Source organism: Bos indicus, chromosome 14 (assembly GCF_029378745.1).
Source record: "Bos indicus isolate NIAB-ARS_2022 breed Sahiwal x Tharparkar chromosome 14, NIAB-ARS_B.indTharparkar_mat_pri_1.0, whole genome shotgun sequence".
NCBI lineage: Eukaryota > Metazoa > Chordata > Mammalia > Artiodactyla > Bovidae > Bos > Bos indicus.
This window is the reverse complement of record NC_091773.1, coordinates 16,241,176-16,262,766: the sequence shown is the minus strand read 5'-3', so window position 1 is coordinate 16,262,766 and position 21,591 is coordinate 16,241,176. Positions and strand designations below refer to the sequence as shown.

The following is a 21,591-nucleotide window of genomic DNA, read 5'->3' as shown; positions in this document are numbered from 1 at the left end:
AATGCAGGAGACACAGGTTCAAATCCTGGGTCAGGAAGATCCCCTGGGGTAGGAAGTGTCTACCCACTCCAGTATTCTTGCCTGAGAATCCCCACGGACAGAGGAGCCTGGCAGGCTACAGTCCATGGGGTCACAAAGAGTTGGATATGACTGAGTCACTAACACTTTCACTTCTTTTCCCAAAGGGACAGATGACATTTATTTATCAAATAATCATTTGAAAGGGAAACAAGTTCTGTTGAATCCTGGATACTTCATACTTTTGAACCAAGTACCCAATTTTTATTAATAATAATATTAGCTGTCATTTATTGAAAACTACATCTGTGCCAAGCACAATGCTAAGCTTTTTATATGCATTTTTGTCTATATCTAACTGCAGCCCAAAGGTTTAGGATAAACAGAATGATCTCTGTTCGTTTCCAAGGCAAACCATTCAATATCACAGTAATCCAAGCCTATGCCCCAGCAGTAACGCTGAAGAAGCTGAAGTAGAACGATTCTATGAAGACCGTTTAGAACTAACACCCCAAAAAGATGTCCTTTTCATTACAGGGGACTGGAATGCAAAAGTAGGAAGTCAAGAAACACCTGGAGTAACAGGCACATTTGGCCTTAGAATACGGAATGAAGCAGGGCAAAGGCTAATAGAGTTTTGCCAAGAGAACGCACTGGTCATAGCAAACACCCTCTTCCAACAACACAAGAGAAGACTCTATACGTGGACCTCACCAGATGGTCAACACCGAAATCAGATTGATTATATTCTTTGCAGCCAAAGATGGAGAAGCTCTATACAGTCAGCAAAAACAAGACCAGGAGTTGACTGTGGCTCAGACCATGAACTCCTTATTGCCAAATTCAGACTTAAATTGAAGAAAGTAGGGAAAACCACTAGACCATTCAGGTATGACCTAAATCAAATCCCTTATGATTATACAGTGGAAGTGAGAAATAGATTTAAGGGACTAGATCTGATAGAGTGCCTGATGAACTATGAATGGAGGTTCGTGACATTGTACAGGAAACAGGGATCAAGACCATCTCCATGGAAAAGAAATGCAAAAAAGCAAAATGGCTGTCTGGGGAGGTCTTACAAACAGCTGTGAAAAGAAGAGAAGCGAAAAGCAAAGGAGAAAAGGAAAGATATAAGCATCTGAATGCAGAGTTCCAAAGAATAGCAAGAAGAGATAAGAAAGCCTTCCTCAGCGATCAATGCAAAGAAATAGAGGAAAACAACAGAATGGGAAAGACTAGAGATCTCTTCAAGAAAATTAGAGATACCAAGGGAACATTTCATGCAAAGATGGGCTCGATAAAGGACAGAAATGGTATGGACCTAACAGAAGCAGAAGATGTTAAGAAGAGGTGGCAAGAATACACAGAAGAACTGTACAAAAAAGATCTTCATGACCCAGATAATCACGATGGTATGATCACTCACCTAGAGCCAGACATCCAGGAATGTGAAGTCAAGTGGGTCTTAGAAAGCATCACTACGAACAAAGCTAGCGGAGGTGATGGAATTCCAGTGGAGCTATTTCAAATCCTGAAAGATGATGCTGTGAACATGCTGCACTCAATATGCCAGCAAATTTGGAAAACTCAGCAGTGGCCACAGGACTGGAAAAGGTCAGTTTTCATTCCAATCCCAAAGAAAGGCAATGCCAAAGAATGCTCAAACTACCACACAATTGCACTCATCTCACATGCTAGTAAAGTAATGCTCAAAATTCTCTAAGCCAGGCTTCAGCAATATGTGAACCATGAACTTCCAGATGTTCAAGCTGGTTTTAGAAAAGGCAGAGGAACCAGATATCAAATTGCCAACATCCGCTGGATCATGGAAAAAGCAAGAGAGTTCCAGAAAAACATCTATTTCTGCTTTATTGACTATGTCAAAGCCTTTGACTGTGTGGATCACAATAAACTGTGGAAAATTCTGAAAGAGATGGGAATACCAGACCACCTGACCTGCCTCTTGAGAAACTGTTATGCAGGTCAGGAAGCAACAGTTAGAACTGGACATGGAATAACAGACTGGTTCCGAATAGGAAAAGGAGTATGTCAAGGCTGTATATTGTTACCCTGTTTATTTAACTTCTATGCAGAGTACATCATGAGAAACACTGGGCTGGAAGAAGCACAAGCTGGAATCAAGATTGCTGGGAGAAATATCAATAGCCTCAGATATGTAGATGACACCACCCTTATGGCAGAAAGTAAAGAGGAACTAAAAAGCCTCTTGATGAGAGTAAAGGAGGAGAGTGGAAAAGTTGACTTAAAGCTCAACATTCAGAAAACGAAAGAAAACGAAGATCATGGCATCTGGTCCCATCACTTCATGGGAAATAGATGGGGAAACAGTGGAAACAGTGTCAGACTTTATTTTTCTGGGCTCCAAAATCACTGCAAATGGTGATTGCAGCCATGAAATTAAAAGATGCTTACTCCTTAGAAGGAAAGTTATGACCAACCTAGATAGTATATTCAAAAGCAGAGACATTACTTTGCCAACAAAGGTCTGTCTAGTCAAGACTATGGTTTTTCCTGTGGTCATGTATGGATGTGAGAGTTGGACTGTGAAGAAATCTGAGCACCAGAGATTTGATGCTTTTGAACTGTGGTGTTGGAGAAGACTCTTGAGAGTCCCTTGGACTGCAAGGAGATCCAACCAGTACATTCTAAAGGAGATCAGTCCTGGGTGTTCTTTGGAAGGAATGATGCTAAAGCTGAAACTCCAGTACTTTGGCCATCTCATGCGAAGAGTTGACTCATTGGAAAAGACTCTGATGCTGAGAAGGATTGGGGGCAGGAGGAAAAGGGGACAACAGAGGATGAGATGGCCGGATGGCATCACAGACTCGATGGACGTTTGAGTGGACTCTGGGAGTTGGTGATGGACAGGGAGGCCTGGCGTGCTGCAATTCATGGGGTTGCAAAGAGTCGGACACAACTGAGCGACTGAACTGACTGACTAACTGAACTAGTGTCCTCAGTCTGCAGATGGGGAAGGTAAGGCTTGGAGACGCTTTAATTATTAATAGAAGGTGGTAGAGCCAAATTATGCTGGGAACTCAACTGGTAAAGAATTTGCCTGCAATGCGGGAGACCTGGGTTTGATCCCTGGGTCAAGGTAGTCCATGGGGTCACAAAGAGTCGGACACAACTGAGCAGCTTTCACGTTGCCTTCCCAGGTGGTTCAGACAGTAAAGTGTGTGCCCGAAATGCGGTAGACCTGGGTTCGATCCCTGGGTTGGTAAGATCTCCTGGAGAAGGGCATGGCAACCCACTCCAGTATTCTTACCTGGAGAATCCCATGGACAAAGGAGCCTGGTGGGCTACAGTCCATGGGATTGCAGAGTTGGACACGACTGAGTGACTAACACCTGTGGAGCTAGGATGGATACCCATGTTGGTCTAATTCCAAAGTCATTTTGCTTAACCACTCTGCTTCCATTTTGGACCAATACAGTATCATAACATATATATGGAATTTAAAAAGATGATAATGATAACCCTGTATGAGAGACAGCAAAAGAGACAGAGATGTATAGAACACTCTTTTGGACTCTGTGGGAGAGGGCAAGGGTGGGATGATTTGGGAGAATGGCATTGAAACATATATAATATCATATGTGAAATGAATCGCCAGTCCAGGTTCGATGCATGAGACAAGATGCCTGGGGCTGGTGCACTGGGATGACCCAGAGGGATGATGTGGGGTACGGGTACGGGGAGGGAGGTGGGAGGCAGGTTCAGGATGGGGAACATCTGTACACCTGTGGCGGATTCATGTCAATGTATGGCAAAACCAATCCAATATTGTAAAGTAATTAGCCTCCAATTAAAATAAATAAATTCATATTTTTAAAAAAGAAAACTAAAAAAAAAAAAAAAAGAAAGGGTTCTAGATTCCCTCTCCTGTTGCAGTGTGTGCTGCCTCCGTGGGACTAGTCTTTGTGTGACATGCCCAGCTCATGCATTCTTCAAGGTGGAGAAGGCTGAGCTGGGGGCTCTACAGTCATAGCTGAGCTGGTCCACCATTCACCTGTAAGCACGTGTCTGAATGTGTTGCTCAAGGAAAACTGACTCTGAAGGGTGGGTTTTGCAGCAAGTCCTTTATAAGTGACCTTCCCAACCCAGGGATCAAACTCACATCTCTTACATCTCCTGCATTGGGAGGCTGATTTTTTACCACTGCGCCACATGGGAAGCCCCTTATATGTGACTTAATGGTACAAAATAATTCAGACTGGAAATCCAGCTATTCCAGACACCACCAAGGACGTGGAACTTGGAAATCTTGTGGTGATAGAGTAAAGGGAATGAGAGACAGCTCCCAAAGAGAAAGACTTTGGGGATAGAAGGGGAGGGAGACTGTGTGGCTAAGATAGAAGGGGAGGGAGACTGTGTGGCTAAGATGGAGCTTCGAGGAGAAGGACAGGGATCTTAGCAGGTGGGGAGCGTGGAAGCTGAGATTTCAAACAGGTGGATGCTGAGTCCTGAGGAACAGGTGTTCTCTTATTAAGACACGAGTTACCCAGTGACCAAGACTGGCATGCAGTAGGTAGTCAATAAATGTTCACTCATTTATAAATGTGTGTGGCTGGGGTTGATTAGGGTGGGCAGTAAGCACTTATTGAGTACCTACTGTATGCCAGACACTTAATATGCTTTATCTTAAACCATGGTCATAACAATTCTACAAGGTAGGTGCTAACTCCATTGAAGTGAGTAAGACTAAGGTTCAGAGGGGCTGAATCACCTGGTCAAGTAGGACATAGGTGGATGGTGAAACCAGGGCTCTATTCCAGGGGTGTCTCTGAGACTAAAGCCACACTCCATCCATGCCATCTCACTCCTTCTTCAAAGAGTTAAACTTCAGTTCAGTTCAGTTGCTCAGTCATGTCCGACTCTTTGCGACCCCGTGGACTGCAGCACGCCAGGCTTCCCTGTCCATCGCCAGCTCCCAGAGCTTGCTCAGACTCATGTCCATCGAGTCAGTGATGCCATCCAACCATCTCATCCTCTGTTGTCCCCTTCTCCTTCTGCGTTAAACTTCAGTGTTACTAGAATCTCTCCAGCAATGTCATCGAACCAGTTTTTACAAGCATAACCTCTGAAGGAAGCTCTGAGAAAGTGAGGTGAGTTGTGCTCACCTTGGCAAAGAAGTTGTTATGGAATCCAAGCTGGCTCTGCTCGCTGCATGACAGGCCAGTGAATCCTAGAGACGAGGGGTTGAGGAATGGAAGAGACTTTAATCGATGAGCCAGCTGATGAGAAGATGGCAGCTATCACCTCAAAATAACCATCTTGTCAGGGCCTGGTTGCCAGGTGCTTTTATGGATCAGAGATGGGGAGAGGCGAGGAAACAAAGTAAAAAGGCTATTCAGTCCTTGCAAATATCCCCTAGAATGGCAAGTCTCAGATAGGGGGATGTGTTAGTTTCATTACCTTAGAGTCCTTGCCAGGTGCAGGGCTCAGGTTATGTCCCTGAAGCAAGCCATTATGTATGTTTATAATAACAAAAAAGGGTTAAAGTCAAAGAAGCAGATCCAGTGTAAATTTAAATTTAACCCTTCCCGGTTACAAAGTGGGAGAATGTACTTTTGCTCGGGTGAGCCTTTCAGTACCTCTCAAAGGTGGCCACATGTCCTTTCACTCCTGGGACAAGCCAATACCCACTCATTACTTCATGCAAGTAGCTATCGAACACCCACTCAGCACAGGATGCCATGCGATACTGGACACTGTGCCAGCACTTTGAAGGAATAGATATATAATGAACGAAAGATTGAATGCTAGCCTCTGGAATCTTACCAAGCAGCAATTATAGCCCCAAGTGCCAAGGAAGCCATCAGAACATTTCTGTAGGAAAGATGCTGTGAGAATTATAAATTGCTTTGGTATTACACTCTTGGGGGCAGCCTGCAAAAATGATCACATTTTTATTTTCAAAAGCAACCTGAAAACACATGTTTATTGTGATGTCAGTCACCTTCACAGGGGAACTTAGCATTGCAACGCTGTAACTTCTGTTCGTGAGTTGGTGGAAGCCATTCTTTTCCTGTCCAAAGAATTAAGATTTTCCCTGGAACGTAATGTTCAAAACCTCACTGTGTGAGAGGCATAAAATACTCCAAAGGCAAAAAAGCAAGGAAGGAAGTTGTGGAATGTGCGATATTTTTATGGCTCACATAAAAAGCAATAAAAATATTATTTCGTGATCACAGTGCAAATGATTTAAGGCCGTGACTTGAAATGGCTCTTGATGTAAAACTCTGAGATGACAGTTTTATTTGGACCTTGGAGCCTAAGCAGTTAGTTAGTTCAGGCCAGAGGCTCTCTCTAATCCCTCCTAGAGAGAGTGGTGCGCAGTGGAAATTTCCTCAGGATCCAGCAGCTGCTGTGTGGTCTGCATTATGCTGTGAAATCGTCCATTTGCCTGCACTGTCTGGGAGGCTGTGACTGTGGCCTGTTTCCAGTACTCACGTATGAATGCAACAGTTTTTGCCTAGTTGCAAAGTCCACCCATCCTGCAAGCAGGCCTAGCTTCTAGCTCTGTGAAAATGGCATGCTTCCAAACATCCAGTAAAATAGAGGATGCAAGTCCATCACACCCTAGCTTCTAAAGGTACTGCTTGAATGGCCTGGCAGGGAGCGCTGAGCCACTTCTGGTGAGACATTCATGGTTCTGGACAAATTATGTAGTTTGGTTGTCCTTTGGTTTCCCATCTGCATAATGGGTGCAGCTAATTTCCACTGTCACAATTTGCTATGGAGGAAAGAATGATGTCATGCAAAATGGTAAGGATTATTTTGAAGACCCTAGTCAGTTCAATACAGTCAGATTAAGTAGCCAACAGCAGTAGAATTCCACAGGAATATTAACTTGAGAATCTGCTTTTGAGTATTTGATGACACAATTTTATTTGTTAACAAATGAAGAATCACTAAATCTCCCTCATCCTCAGTTTAGCCTTTCACTGGGCTTCCCAGGTAAAAGTATCTGCCTGCCAATGCAGGAGATGCAAGAGATCCCTGAGTTGGGAAGATGCCCTGCAGGAGGAAATGGCAACCCACTTCTGTATTGCTTGGAAAATTCCATGGACAGAGGAGCCTGGCGGACATGGGGTTACAAAGAGTTGGACATGACAGCACAACAAGAACAACCAAATGGAGATAATATTAGCATCTACTTGGTGAGGATGGATGAAGTTAGCAGTTTGGGCCAAAGGATCCAGGTTAAATCCTGGTTCTGCCACGTGCTCACTCTGGACAAGTGAGCATTGGCTTATGCTTCCACCTCCCAGAATTGTTGGGAAGTTTGAGCGAGACAGTGTATGTGACGCACCGCAGCCAACACACAGTACGTGCTCAGTGAAGGGTAGCTGGTGTCATGATGGAAGCACCACTGCGAGGATTAAGCTGGAATTATGCTTGCAAATGCCTTCCCTGGTGGCTCAGATGGTAAAGAGTCCTCCTGCAAAGCAGGGACCCAGGTTCAATCCCTGGGTAGAGAAGATGCCCTGGAGAAGGAAATGGCAACCCACTCCAGTATTCTTGCCTGGAGAATTCCAAGGACAGAGGAGCCTGGCGGGCTCCAGTCCCTGGGGTCACAAAAGAGTCAGACACAACTGAGTGACTTTCACTTTTACACTCGTGTTTGCAAATAGGGTGGCAATCAGGTGGGGTACTACTCATGAAACTTAGGTAAGCTCCTCCAGGGCAGGGAGTCTGCATGCCTAGCATCCGGTACTTAGTAGTATATTAATTTCCTTTGTTGCTTGAATGTTGATCAAGTGAGCAATGATGTTAAGGATGTGTCCTCTTTACCCTTCCCAGAGCCCCCTCCAACTTGATCGAGTGAGTGTTGGCTTTTCTCTTGGCCCCACCTTACAGGTCATTCCTGAGACCCTCTCCCCCACCTGGAACCAGATGCTCCTGTTCAATGACCTGGTGCTGCACGGAGACCAGAAGGAGCTGGCAGAATCCCCACCCTTAGTGGTGGTGGAGCTGTACGACAGTGACGCGGTGGTGAGTGTCTCAGGGCTGCGCTGACCGGGCTTCACCAAAAACACTCTGTTTTCAGCCACCTTCCTTTCTTTATCCAGCCTGGGACGGTGCCTGGACGCAGTTCTCACCTGGGAAAAACGCTGATTTTACAGAACTAGGGAAATCAGTGACGATCATTTGTTTTACTAATGGGTTGGTTTTTTTTTTTGCTTAGATTACCCTTTAGATTGCAATTAAAATAGGATCTGATTCACAAAAGTTCAATCAACATTCACTTCTTTAGGAATATAATTATTAAGGCCACCCATAGTTGTCCCCAGTCCCCAGCGGGCTCTATATTCTATTGCTGCTAGTAAAAAAAGTCCATGCCTTTTGTAAACAGAAGGTCTTTACTGATCTCCCTGGCTGGAAGCAAATGGATGTATTGTCACCGATTCAGTCTTGTAACTGGATCTTCTTATTTTGGTTGTTGCTTCCAAGCCCTGAAACAATGCATTTATCTCCATCTCATTTCTGTTATGATGTTAGCCAGACTGCTTCCTCTCCAAAGATGTCTGTGTTCTGAAATGCTGGGCCAATTCTAAAGCTTACTGGAGGATTTTTTTTTTTAATCACTGAAACAAATCTTTTTCTTTTTTAAACTAAGAAGTCTAAAGGGAAAGGCAAAGGCTTGTTTTAATGTTTTCTTTAATGTCTTTACCTCCTTTGGAGATTGTAGAAGCACAAATAATACTAAGTACAAGAGTTGTTGCAAGAAAATTTCCTAAAGCCTCCTCACCTCCTCAGAGCAGCCTGGCAGCTCTGACCTTCAGCCAAGGTCAGGAGGAAATTTGGATGGGAGAACTGGAGAGCATGAAGCCCCTTCTGGCTTTGGAGAAGAGGAAACAGAAGCCCAGAAAGGTCAAATGCCTTGTTCAAGGTCACAGCTGGCTGGAGGCACAGCCAGAACTTGAATTTAGCCTCCTGTGTCCACTTTTTCCTGCACAAGTGGAGTGGCCATTGTGACTGTCTCCCTTTAGACATACATATTCAGCTTCTCCTTGTCACTCTCTGGACTCCATTCCCCCATCTGTAAATTTGGGCTAAGTGGTATATTTATGGGCTTCCCCAGTGGGTCAGTGGTAAAGAATCCTCCTACAATTCAGGAGCCTCAGGAGACGTGGGTTCAATCCCTAGGTCAGGAAGATCCCCTGGAGGAGGGTATGGCAACCTACTCCAGTAGATGTGTGTTCTACTGCTGTGCCTAGAATATAGACTTTCTGTAAAGAAGGTCACAAAATAAACACCTTTTTAATAGAGTCCGTAACAATATGATTTCAATCTTAAGTATTTTTATTTGACAACCAATAACAACAATCAAGGGCTGCCCAGGTAGCTCATCAGTAAAGAGTCTGCCTGCAATGCAGGAGACACAGGAAGTGCAGGTTCAATCCCTGGGGTGGGAGGCTCCCCTGGAGGAGGAAACGGCAACCCACTCCAGTATTCTTGCCTGGAAAATTTCCATGGGCAAAGAGAGGAGTCTGGCGGGTTACAGCCCATGGGGTTGCAAAGAGTTGGCCACAACTTAGCACGCGCACACGCGCGCACACACACACACACACACACACAAATATACACAACAGCAATCAGTCATCATTAAAAACTGAGACCCACCCACTGGACTACAGTGGATTTCCCTTTGTCTGTTTGCTTTTCAGACCCTCTTCTAGATCTCCATTCATTGATTGCCTTCCTGGGCCCCTCCCCAAGCCAAACTCTGTCCAGAAAAGAAAGCCTACATTCTCACATCTAAAGGAAAAGAAAATGTAGGAGAGAAAGAAAATATGAACTTTTTTTTGCACTTTCTTCCTTGAGATACGTGTTGATGTGCAAAAGATTCTGTTCACACCCGTGGGCTGCCGCCATCACAATCCCATGGTGATGATCAAATTTTAGATTCTGACTCTGCAGGACCCAGCTTCCAGTCTCTAGCTTTCTCTCGTTACACGGTGCCTGTGCCCTCATTCAAGTCTGCCGGCTCTGTAAGAAATTAGTTTACATTTGGCACGCAGGTTGCTTCAGTTTATGTTTACTCTTTTGTTTCCAGGGCTCGTTTTAAGTTAATTTTTCTGAGCTAGGATTATGGACAAAATAATTATGCAGCAGATCATTCATTTCATATCCAGCTGCCCTAACTCCACTCATCCCCGGAACAGGTCTGATGGTGCCACTGGATATCAGCAGGCAGCTTCGTTTGTTTGTTTTCCCCCTCGCCAAGCTTCCTTTTACAGCCGGGAATGCAAATGCTGGTTCATGAGTCCAAAGGCAATGAAGCAGCACAGGTGTTAAAACCCAGCCTCAGCCAAAGAGAGTATGGGCCCTGTCCTTGGACTTGGAGGTCACTTATCCAGATAAGTGAAAGCTCTTTTACTCTTGGATCAACAAGAGCTTGGATGAGTGCCTGCCCTGTGCCAAGAGGACGTAACAGTGAATAAAATAGGTAATCCTGCCTGCCTGCCTGGGACTTACATCACAGCTGTTCTTGAGATAAACAGCAAAGCAGCCCCAGGCTCCAGCCCCAGGCTGCTTGGGGTGGAACCAGAACTGGGAGCAGGCACTAGGAAAAGGCAGAAGATATACCATCAAGTAGTTCTTCAAGAAACTTACAAACAAAGCCATTCTAATACTCTTTTACTGCCAAGAACAGTTGGGCAAAATTGCTCTATTACTTAAACATGCTGATCTTAATCACCATCATATTACTATGCGTGTGCTGTGCTTAGTCACTCAGTCGTGTCCAGCTCTTTGTGACCCCATGGACTGTACCCCACCAGGCTCCTCTGTCCATGGGGATTCTCCAGACAAGAATACTGGAGTGGATTGCCACTGAGCACTTACTGTTTACCAGCTGTTGTGCAAAGCACATACATTATTACGTTAATCATCATGGCCCTGTAAACAATGTACCTTTTTTTAAAAAAGAAATTCACCCAAGGCTTTACTGGGGCCCCTGCTGCAGCAGTGGGGGAGTGAGAATCGACAGGTTCCCTTGCTGACTTGCTCCCTGAGAAGGAGGAGCAAACTTGTTCCTTATATGGGGAGAGGGTAACACTGTCCTTAGGTGGTTTGCCCCCCCTTAGGTGATGTTGTGTGCAGGGGACATGCGCAGTACCCTACTTTTGCTCTCAAAACAATGTACTTTTAACCCCTTTTTAAGCATGAGGATCAAAATGGTTGAGTAAATGGTCCAAGACCAGAGATCTAGAAAGTAGTAGATTTGGCGTCTCCAACTCATGCTTGCCTGGACTGCAAACTTGTGTCTCAGCCACAGTGGTGCCCTGCCCTGGAGATTGTTCAGAATGTGTGCTACCACTTTATTTTCCTTTTCCCTTTCAAGTCTACCCGGGGTGATTATCTTCATTCCACTGAGCTCAATACACTGAAAAAAAGAGATAACCCCTAAGGTGGTCTTCAGCCAGGAAGCCCCTGAGATGACCTTAGAGTTTTCCCTGGGAGCCCAGATAGATTCTATTGCTCCCCGAGCCTATGGAAAAGGACTAGAGGGGCTTAGCAGAAGAAGACAGTGAGGCATGTAGACAGTAGTAGGAGGGAGACACGAGGCTGATGGCTTTGTGAAGGTTAATTACAAAATCACACTGAGACACGAGGTAGGTGACCACAAGGGACAAAAATTCTTATCTTTTCTGCCCTAGGGAAAGCCAGAATATTTGGGTGCCACTGTGGCTGCTCCTGTGGTGAAACTAGCTGACCAGGACTACGAGCCCCCCAGGCTGTGCTATCACCCCATCTTTTGTGGGAACCTCTCTGGAGGGGACCTCCTTGCTGTATTTGAACTCCTGCAGGTAAGTGGACTGGAAGCGACAGCTGCACTAGCCGTCCATCTAGTCTACCCGGCCAGAGAAGCAGCCTCACAGGAGGTGCACATCCATCACTCTGTGCCTGGTCCCTCACCGCTGTCCTGTGTCTGGAGATGGCTCCTTCTGGGGACCTGGGAGATACCATTTAAGAACGCAGGTGACCAGCTATTCCCAGAGCCCCTGTGCTGCAAGTCACAGTCCCAGGATGAAAGGTCCTTATGGATTTGGCCAGCAAAGCTTGAGCAGCGCTATGCTCCATACACGGAGAAGGCAATGGCACCCCACTCCAGTACTCTTGCCTGGAAAATCCCATGGACGGAGGAGCCTGGTAGGCTGCAGTCCATGGGGTCGCTAAGAGTGGACACGACTGAGCAACTTCACTTTCACTTTTCTCTTTCATGCATTGGAGAAGGAAATGGCAACCCACTCCAGTATTCTTGCCTGGAGAATCCCAGGGACAGAGGAGCCTGATGGGCTGCCGTCTATGGGGTCACACAGAGTTGGACACGACTGAAGCGACTTAGCATAGCCTAGCATAGCATGCTCCATACAAACCATTAGAGGATATGAAAGGGGAAGGGAGAAAACATTTGTGGACACTCCCACGTGCCCCGTGTTGTGGTTGCTGCCTCACATCCCCTCTCATCACACTGAAATCTCCCTCAATCCTGATGAGGTACGGATTATGATTCCCATTTTATGGATGGTAAACTGAGGATTAATGTAATTGATTGACTTCCCTCATCAGGCTGCTAGTCGGTGGTTGAACTGAGAGCTGAACTTAAGACCTTTAAACCTTCTGCTCCTTACACTGTATCACAAAGTTTCCCAAAGACCTCGAGTTCCTAATCTGTCCTACTAAGACTTTGGGGAATTTAGGAACATACGTCTAGGAAGAACTTCTCAGAAAGCAAAGGCAGGATACTTGAGGAGGGAAGCTGAGTCTGGTTGAATCATCAAGGACCAAATGGGACAGAGGGAAGAAATGACCTGGTGGGCCTGCATCAGAGAGGTTTCTCTCCCTGACCATCCCATTCACTGGGGGCAGAGGGCACCTGCCCTTTGGGTCAGATCAATCCTCTCTAGGAAAGCCTGTTTTCCAAAAATCCCAGTTTTAGAAAAATCTCACCTGGTACAGAAACTAGGAAGCAAGCAATCCTAAGACACAGCAAGCGAGTAAGAGGGAGGGTGTTAGAGGTGGATCCCATGGGTATGGATCTTGTTCCCATCACTTACTAGTGTGCGACCTTGGGTTAGCCACTTAGTCTCTCTCTGTTTAACCTGCAAAACTGGAGATGATAATTAATCTCCCTAAAGTTCCTGGCATGAAATCAACATGCAACAAATGCTACTTATTTTATTATTAGTAGTATTATTATACCATGGAATACTAAAGCAGGATATCTCAGTCAGTTCAGTCACTCAGTCATGTCCGACTCTTTTCGGCCCCATGGACTGCAGCAGACCAGGCCCCCCTGCCCATCATCAGCTCCCAGAGTTTACTCAAACTCATGTTCATTGAGTCGGTGATGCCATCCAATCATCTCATCCTCTGTCATCCCCTTATCCTCCCGCCTTCAATCCTTCCCAGCATCAGAGTCTTTTCCAAGGGTCAGTTCTTCATATCACAGGTGGCCGAGTATTAGACATTCAGCTTCAGTATCAGTCCTTTCAATGAATATTCAGGACTGATTTCCTTTAGGATGGACTGGTTGGATCTCCTTGCAGTCCAAGGGACTCTCAAGAGTCTTCTCCAACACCACAGTTCAAAAGCATCAATTCTTCAGCGCTCAGCTTTCCTTATAGTCCAACTCTCACAACCATACATGACCACTGGAAAAACCATAGCTTTGACTAGACGGACCTAGTCTAGTCCCATCTATTTCAGGTGAAGAAACTGAGCTGGATAGAAAGGCAATGGCTTACTTGATATGGCAGCTTGGAGCCTAGAATTCATGTATACCAATTCCCCCAAGAGCTGGAGAGACTGGAGAGTATAAGCGGAAGGGAACAGCTACTGAGTTAGATACACTTGTACTCAAATCCAAACTGCCCACATGTGTAGCTTGGGAGTTGCTTAAGACTATTAGAGATGAGCTCTGCTGCTGCTGCTGCTGCTGCTAAGTCGCTTCAGTCGTGTCTGACTCTGTGCGACCCTGTAGATGGCAGCCCACCAGGCTCCTCTGTCCATGGGATTTTCCAGGCAAGAGTACTGGAGTGGGGTGCCATTGCCTTCTCCGAGAGATGAGCTCTGAAGTACAGCTAATCAGACTTTGATTGTGGTCTGGTTTTTGCTCCATTTAAGGATGAACTTTTTAATGCTGGTATGGCTGCCTTAGAGAAAGAACAATCTATCTGTCAGGGGAACTGAAGCAGGATGAGCTCTTAAAGGGTCAGAGTAGCAGAAACCCAGGCATCGGCTTCAGTTCTGTGGCGACTGTAGTCTAGGAGGGGAGAAGAGAACTGGTGAAATCTTTGTCTTACAAATCTTAAGTTCTAGGATTCCAGGATGCCCAATCAGGTGAAAGTTAAATAGAACCAGCTCTCAGCAGATAGATGTGTGCTGCATAGAAACGTGAACTCTTAGCACTGAAAGAGTGACCTTCAAAACCAGCTGGTCCAGTCTTTCCTCAAGTGAGGGTCCAGGTGATTTTAGGCTGTCCATGAGTGATTTTAGGTCAAAATTGGGTAAAGTATTAAGTAATATTGAATTGATATTGGTGGAGTTTTGCTGCCCCTCCCCCCCGCCCACCCAGGTCTTTTAAGATAAAATTGACATATAACTTTGTGTAAGTTTAAGGTAGTTCAGTTCAGTTCAGTCGCTCAGTCATGTCCAACTCTTTGTGACCCCATGAACTGCAGCACGCCAGGCCTCCCTGTCTATCACCAACTCTCGGAGTCCACCCAAACCCATGTCCATTGAGTCAGTGATGCCATCCAACCATCTCATCCTCTGTCGTCCCCTTCTCCTCCTGCCTGCAGTCTTTCCCAGCATCAGGGTCTTTTCAAATGAGTCAGCTCTTTGCATCAGGTGGCCAAAGTACTGGAGTTGCAGCTTTAAAATCAGTCCTACCAATGAACACCCAGGACTGATCTCATTTAGGATAGACTGGTTGGATCTTCTTGCAGTCCAAGGGACTTTCAATGGTCTTCCCCAACACCACAGTTCAAAAGCATCAATTCTTCAGCTCTCAGCTTTCTTTATAGTCCAACTCTCACATACATACATGACCACTGGAAAAACCATAGCCTGGACTAGACAGACCTTTGTGGACAAAGTAGTGTCTCTGCTTTTTAATATGCTGTCTTGGTTGGTCATAACTTTTCTTCCAAGGAGTTCAGTTCAGTTCAGTCGCTCAGTCGTGTCCGACTGTTTGCAACCCCATGAATCGCAGCACGCCAGGCCTCCCTGTCCATCACCAACTCCCGGAGTTCACCCAGATTCACGTCCATTGAGTCAGTGATGCCATCCAGCCATCTCATCCTCTGTCGTCCCCTTCTCCTCCTGCCCCCAATCCCTCCAAGCATCAGAGTCTTTTCCAATGAGTCAACTCTTCACATGAGGTGGCCAAAGTACTGGAGTTTCAGCTTTAGCATCATTCCTTCCAAAGAAATCCCAGGGCTGATCTCCTTCAGAATGGACTAGTTGGATCTCCTTGCAGTCCAAGGGACTCTCAAGAATCTTCTCCAACACCACAGTTCAAAAGCATCAATTCTTCGGCGCTCAGCCTTCTTCACAGACCAACTCTCACATCCATACATGACCACTGGAAAAACCATAGCCTTGACTAGACAAACCTTTGTTGGCAAAGTAATGTCTCTGCTTTTGAATATGCTATCTAGGTTGGTCATAACTTTCCTTCCAAGGAGTAAGCGTCTTTTAATTTCATGGCTGCAATCACCATTTGCAGTGATTTTGGAGCCCAGAAAAATAAAGTCTGACACTGTTTCCACTGTTTCCCCATCTATTTCCCATGAAGTGATGGGACCGGATGCCATGATCTTCGTTTTCTGAATGTTGAGCTTTAAGCCAACTTTTTCACTCTCCACTTTCACTTTCATCAAGAGGCTTTTTAGTTCCTCTTCACTTTCTGCCATAAGGGTGGTGTCATCTGCATATCTGAGGTTATTGATATTTCCCCCGGCAATCTTGATTCCAGCTTGTGCTTCTTGCACTGTTTCCCCATCTATTTGCCATGAAGTGATGGGACCGGATGCCATGATCTTAGTTTTCTGAATGTTGAGCTTTAAGGTAGACAGTATGGTAATTTGATATATGTATGTATTACAAAATGATTACCACAATAAAGTTAATGAACACAGCCATCACTTCACACATTTAACTTGTGTGTGTGTGAAAGAGATAGCGAGAGAGAGAGAACTTTTAAGATCTACTCTCATAGCAATTTTCAAGTGTACAGCACAGTATTGTAACCGTAGTCACCATGCTGTGCATTAGATCCCCAGAAATTACTCATCTTCCAACTGCAAGTTTGTGCCCTTAGGCCACCCTTGCTCACTTTCCCCACCTCCCCACTCCTGTCAATGTACCAATCTACTCTCTGTTTATATGGCTTTTGACTTTTCAGGTTCCACATATAAGTGATGTCGTACAGTATCTGCCTTTGTCTTTGACTTACCTCACTTACCATTGTGCTCTCAGGGTCTGTCCATGTTGTTGCAAATGGAATTTTGCCTGTTTTGATCCTTCTAGCTACTTTTAGAAGAAAGTCTCATGCCCATCTGTGTATAATCCCTCTTTCAACTTGCAACCTTCCTTTTTAAGGAAGCACAGGCTTCAGTTTCAATGCCTCAAAAAAAAAAAAAAAAAGATCAATATTAGCTACAGGAACATTTCTCTGAGTCTACTTTTTTGAACACCAGCCCCTCCAGACAGAGTGAAAAGAAAGTTTAAGAAATGCTACACATGACCTATTCTAATAACATTGTTTTTTTTTTCATTGGTTTTCTTTTTCAAGTTACTTTGCATTGATGGCCAGTGGCTTTTGCCAATCTAGGGGGCCCCAATCTTCCAGACCATAGACTAGTACCTCCTGTCAGATCAGCGGTGGCATTAGATTAGAAATAAAGTGCACAATGAAAGTAATGCACTTGAATCATCCCCAAACCACCCCCCACCCATGGTAAAATTGTCCCTTGTGCCAAAAATGTTGGGGACCGCTGCCCTAATCCATCAGTGAGGGCTGGACCAGCAGATCCCGACAGGCTCTCTGAAGGCTGGGCTTTCTCCCAATGCCATAGTCCCACCTCTGATCCTCCTTCCATCCCTCTGCGATGAGCCGGGTGGACTAACGCAAGATCCTCCTGCTTCCTAACAGCAGGGTGGATGGAGGCAGCCTTGTCAGAGGCAAGCAACCTAAGCGACACAATTCATTAGGGTTTCATTAGGACTTCCTCTCAGCTGATTCCTTGTCCAAAAAGTAATTTGATCATCAACACAACTGTCTCAGCGGGTGGATCTCATACAAGTCGAGCAGGCAGGAGCTGGAAAATTCCTTCATTGTCACCTGTGGCTCAAAGCTTCTGTTTGTGAGTGGTTTACCTTCCACCTCTCCTTCTCCATTACTGAAATGCTGCCCTGTCTCAGAAGAAGGGTTTGGTACCTGGGTTCTTCGATGCTCCAGGCTGAATTCCTTATCTCCATTTTCCTCCTCTACCCAGCTAGCTGCCCCCTGTCCTTCCAGTCCTGGCCCACTCCCGCCTCCCACCCCATTCTCCCACTCTCTGCCTTGAGAATTCAGACTCAAATGTAGTTCTTCACTCTGGGTCTATATCCATGGCTAGGCCAATTGTTCTAGCAGATGATCGTCCCTTGTTCCCATAGACCCTCGTTTCATCAGGATTGTTCCACCTGCCTCTTTCCTGGTCTAACCTACTCTAACCTACTCCTCTTTTCTTGTTCACTCAATTCTCCGAGTTCCTCCCAGAAGACAATTCTCTATACTACTCTCCTCTTGAGAAATGATCAGTGTCTGTCTGCGTCTCACCTCCAAGAAACTTTCCTGAAGACTGTATTTTTGGAACATGAATTCCTCTGCTGCTGCTGCTAAGTCATGTCTGACTCTTTGTGATCGTATGGACCCTAGCCCACCAGGCTCCTCTATCCATGGGATTCTCCAGGCAAGAATACTGCAGTGGGTTGCCATAGCCTCCTCCAGGGGATCTATGGTTAAAAGAAAGTTTGAGAAATTCATTGTTTTATATATCCCTCTTGGAGCCTTGAAATGCCCATTACCATAGTAAAGAGTCTGAGAAGTCAACTACAAAGAAACTTTTGAAATTCTTTTTTGAAATTCAACATTTCCCCAATGTTTTTGAGTACAATTTTTTTTTTTTTTTTGCATGACAACTCTTAGTATTTCATGAAAAGAAAATGCAGCCCCTAGGAGAATGTCAGGTGTCCGTAGCTTGGCATTTAACCTCTCCCCAAATTCATTTATCTTCAGACTGCTTTTTCAGTCTCACATGTCAGTACAGTCACTCTGCACATACTGTGGCCTCTTTACAGCAGATATTCTGAATTCTCAGACCTCATTCATTCATTCATGCACTTAAGTAAATATTATCCCGTGTTTATTTTGTCCCAGAATATTCCTAAGAATTCATCAGTGATAAAACAAACTCCCTGACCTCATGGGACTTGTATTCTAGGGAAGGGAAGATAATGGACAGCACTATGTAAATTGTAACATAGCAGCAGTGTGGTAAATACTGAAGAGAAAGGGAAAGCACATGAAATATGAAGCAGGTGTGGGTGTTGTGGGAGGGGGCAGACTTAACACTTTAGGCATCCAGGGAAGGCTCCCTGAGGAAGTGGCATTTAAGTCAGGACCTGAAAGGGGATTTAAATATGCTTCTGGGATAGTTTCAGGAACTAGCAGTCCTTGAGCACCTGTGTCCCATTGGAGACTAAGATGAGTGAAAGTTGAGCCTTAATCGTTGCACAGGTCTGTCAATTTCCAGTTTACTCTTATTCCTAGGGAACTTACTATGTGCCAAGAAGTGTTGCCAAGTGCTTTGCATGCTGCCTCATCCATTCTTCACAGCAATTCATGAATCAGATATCATTATCTTTACATATAACAGAACTGAGACTCGGTGACACTGTGTGACTATTTCAAATTCCACAGCTACTAAGTGATGAAGCGCAAAACTGGTATCCACCTATTATACTGAATGAGGGATAATGGAGGTGTGGATGATGGGCTGGGGGAGACAGAGAAAGGAACAAGGCTTCTGAGCATCAGTGATTTTTCAGATGGGCAGGAACTGAGACTAGGGTCCTACATGACTCCAAGTGTGGCACCCCCTTAAAGTCTGTGCCTGGGTCCCCTGTCCTGTCCTGCCGCTGGAACTCCTTCGAGGTCCTGTTAGGTTAGATATGTCCTGGGATATTAAAGCAGTCAGGCTTTTGGACCAACTTATCCTGATCCTTCACACTTTGCCTTCATAACAATTCCATATCATACCCTACTGAGTAACCGTACACTATGTGGTTTTATAGGCCTGCAGCCAACCCATTTCACTCTGAAAAAGCTGGGAGCAAAATCACTCAACCTCCACCATGCCGTGGGATCCTTCAAAGTTTTAGTTGCTCAATCATGTCTGACTCTTTGTGACCCCATGGACTGTAGCCCACCAGGCTCCTATGTCCAAGGGATTCTCCAGGCAAAAATACTGGAGTGGGTTGCCATTCCCTTTTCCAGGGGATCTTCCCGACCCAGGCATCGAAACTGTGTCTCCTGCATTGCAGGCGGTTTTTTTACTATCTGAGCCAGCAGGGCAGCTTAAACTCTTAAGGGCATCTTTGAGGCGCTTCTGGAATGAGCTTGTTTAGGGCTTTTCCCAGGCTGACATCTCAGCAGCCCCAAGATGAGCAGACACGTGGTACTTTTTAAAGCGCATGTAGCAGCACCATCCTATGCCACCATCACAGCTGTTCTGTGGCTTTATCTTTGGAACCACAGGAGCAATTAGCTTTCTCAGAGAGGTGATGTTTTGCAGCCTGGATAGCTCATCACCAGGCAGTGTTCACCTCATCTTTTCCAAGCTTCTTTTTCTGGTCTGGCTCATTCTGCAGCTTCATTATCTTGAGTCTATTTGGCATTCCCAGTGCCTGCTGTCTTCTTTTTCCGGGCTTCTTTCTAATTAACTGAACCGCATCTGCTGTTGCCAGCTAGAATATGTCTGCAAAAAAGAAACGATGATATGTTTGTACTTTGCAGGTTTTGATGAGCAATTAGACTTTTTCGAGCATACGGAGCTAATGTGTCAGTCAGCCAATAAACATTTATCAAGAATCCATTGGAGATGGAGCATCACTTGAGGGTCTGAGAAGGAAATGCAGTAAACAAAGGCTTCCTCTTGGCCAAGTCTGACAAACTCCCCCATGAGGAAAACTTCCAGCTCCAAAGCGAGGGTCAGCTGGTCCAACATCTGAGGCCCAGAGAAGGAAAAGGACTCATGCAGGGCCACACAGCACAGCCTGGTTTTCTGGGCTCAGTCCACTAAAGTCTGCACTGAGCCTGCTGAGAAGACACACTGTGCCAAGGACTGAAGAGTAGAATGGCTCAGTGTGTATGCCGTGTGCTAAGTCCCTTCAGTCGTGTCCAATTCTTGGTGACCCCATGGACTGTAGCCCACCAGGCTCCTCTGTCCATCGGATTCTCCAGGCAAGGATACTGGAGTGGGTTGCCATTTCCTACTCCAGGGGATCTCCCTGACCCAGGGATCAAACCCACGTCTCTTAGGTCCCCTGCATTGGCAGGCAGGTTCTTTACCACTAATGCCACCTGGGAAGTCCCCGTGGCAGCGGCGGCTTCGTAAAAGATGTGCGTGCTGAGGTGGGTCTTGAAGGTAATGCACGGTGGTTCACCCAGGGAGAAGGCCCTTTCCATAGGAGACTTTCTAATTCCTTTGTGTGAGAGTTCAGTAAAGCACGGTGATTGCCTTCCTGCAGCGTCATTCACTCCAAAGGCACAGGAAATGACATCTTTCATCCCAGAGGTCTGCCTTCAAAAGACTTCATTTTCTGTTTCACTGATTACGATGTAGTGTCTGTGTGGTTGACTGAATCTCCTGTAGTGCATACTAGGGGAATAGTGAAGTCTCAGAGGTTGGAATCCTATCAGAGTCCCTCTGCCATTCCACAGCTGGAGTTCCCGTGCCATTTGATGAGGTTGTGAAGCTCCATCTACTTGTCTTTTTTCCCTCCCCTCTCTACTGTGAGCTCACTGAAAGCTTATGAACCTATTAACTCCTGACACATTGTAAGTGCTCACTAATGTTGGATTACCCTCATGATTGAATGTGTTTGTTGATTAAGAAACTGTGATAAAAATGCATCATCTTGATTTACATTTTAAGCTGGAAACATTCCTGTGGTTAAAACAGTGGCAGTCTTTCCCATGAGGGTGAGATTGTGTGGCAGCCTTCATTTTCCTTGCCTCTTCTGATTTCTAACCAGCCTCGATCTGTGTGGTAGGTCCCCGCGTCTGGGCTGCAAGGGCTCCCTCCCTTCGACCCACCTGATGTCACCCAGATCTACCCTGTTCCTGCCAGCATCCGGCCAGTGCTGAGTAAATACCGCGTGGAGGTAGGGGGCCAGAAAGATTGGGCTGTTCTTTGGAACTAAGGGCACTGGTGCATTGCGATCGCAGCTGGGTTGTGTGAGGAGACTGGTGGGGTCCAGGGG

General features: G+C 45.6%; 1 protein-coding gene across 1 annotated transcript in view; it reads left to right on the top strand.

Moving 5' to 3' along the window:
• The window catches only part of FER1L6 (fer-1 like family member 6), a 135,070-nt gene that overhangs the window by 62,943 nt on the left and 50,536 nt on the right, over window positions 1-21,591 (top strand). Inside the window, exons 22-24 of the mRNA XM_019974110.2 lie at window positions 7,906-8,040; window positions 11,712-11,861; window positions 21,382-21,492. Of these exons, the coding sequence (XP_019829669.2) occupies window positions 7,906-8,040; window positions 11,712-11,861; window positions 21,382-21,492 (396 nt within the window). The remainder of the gene's footprint in view (window positions 1-7,905; window positions 8,041-11,711; window positions 11,862-21,381; window positions 21,493-21,591) is intronic.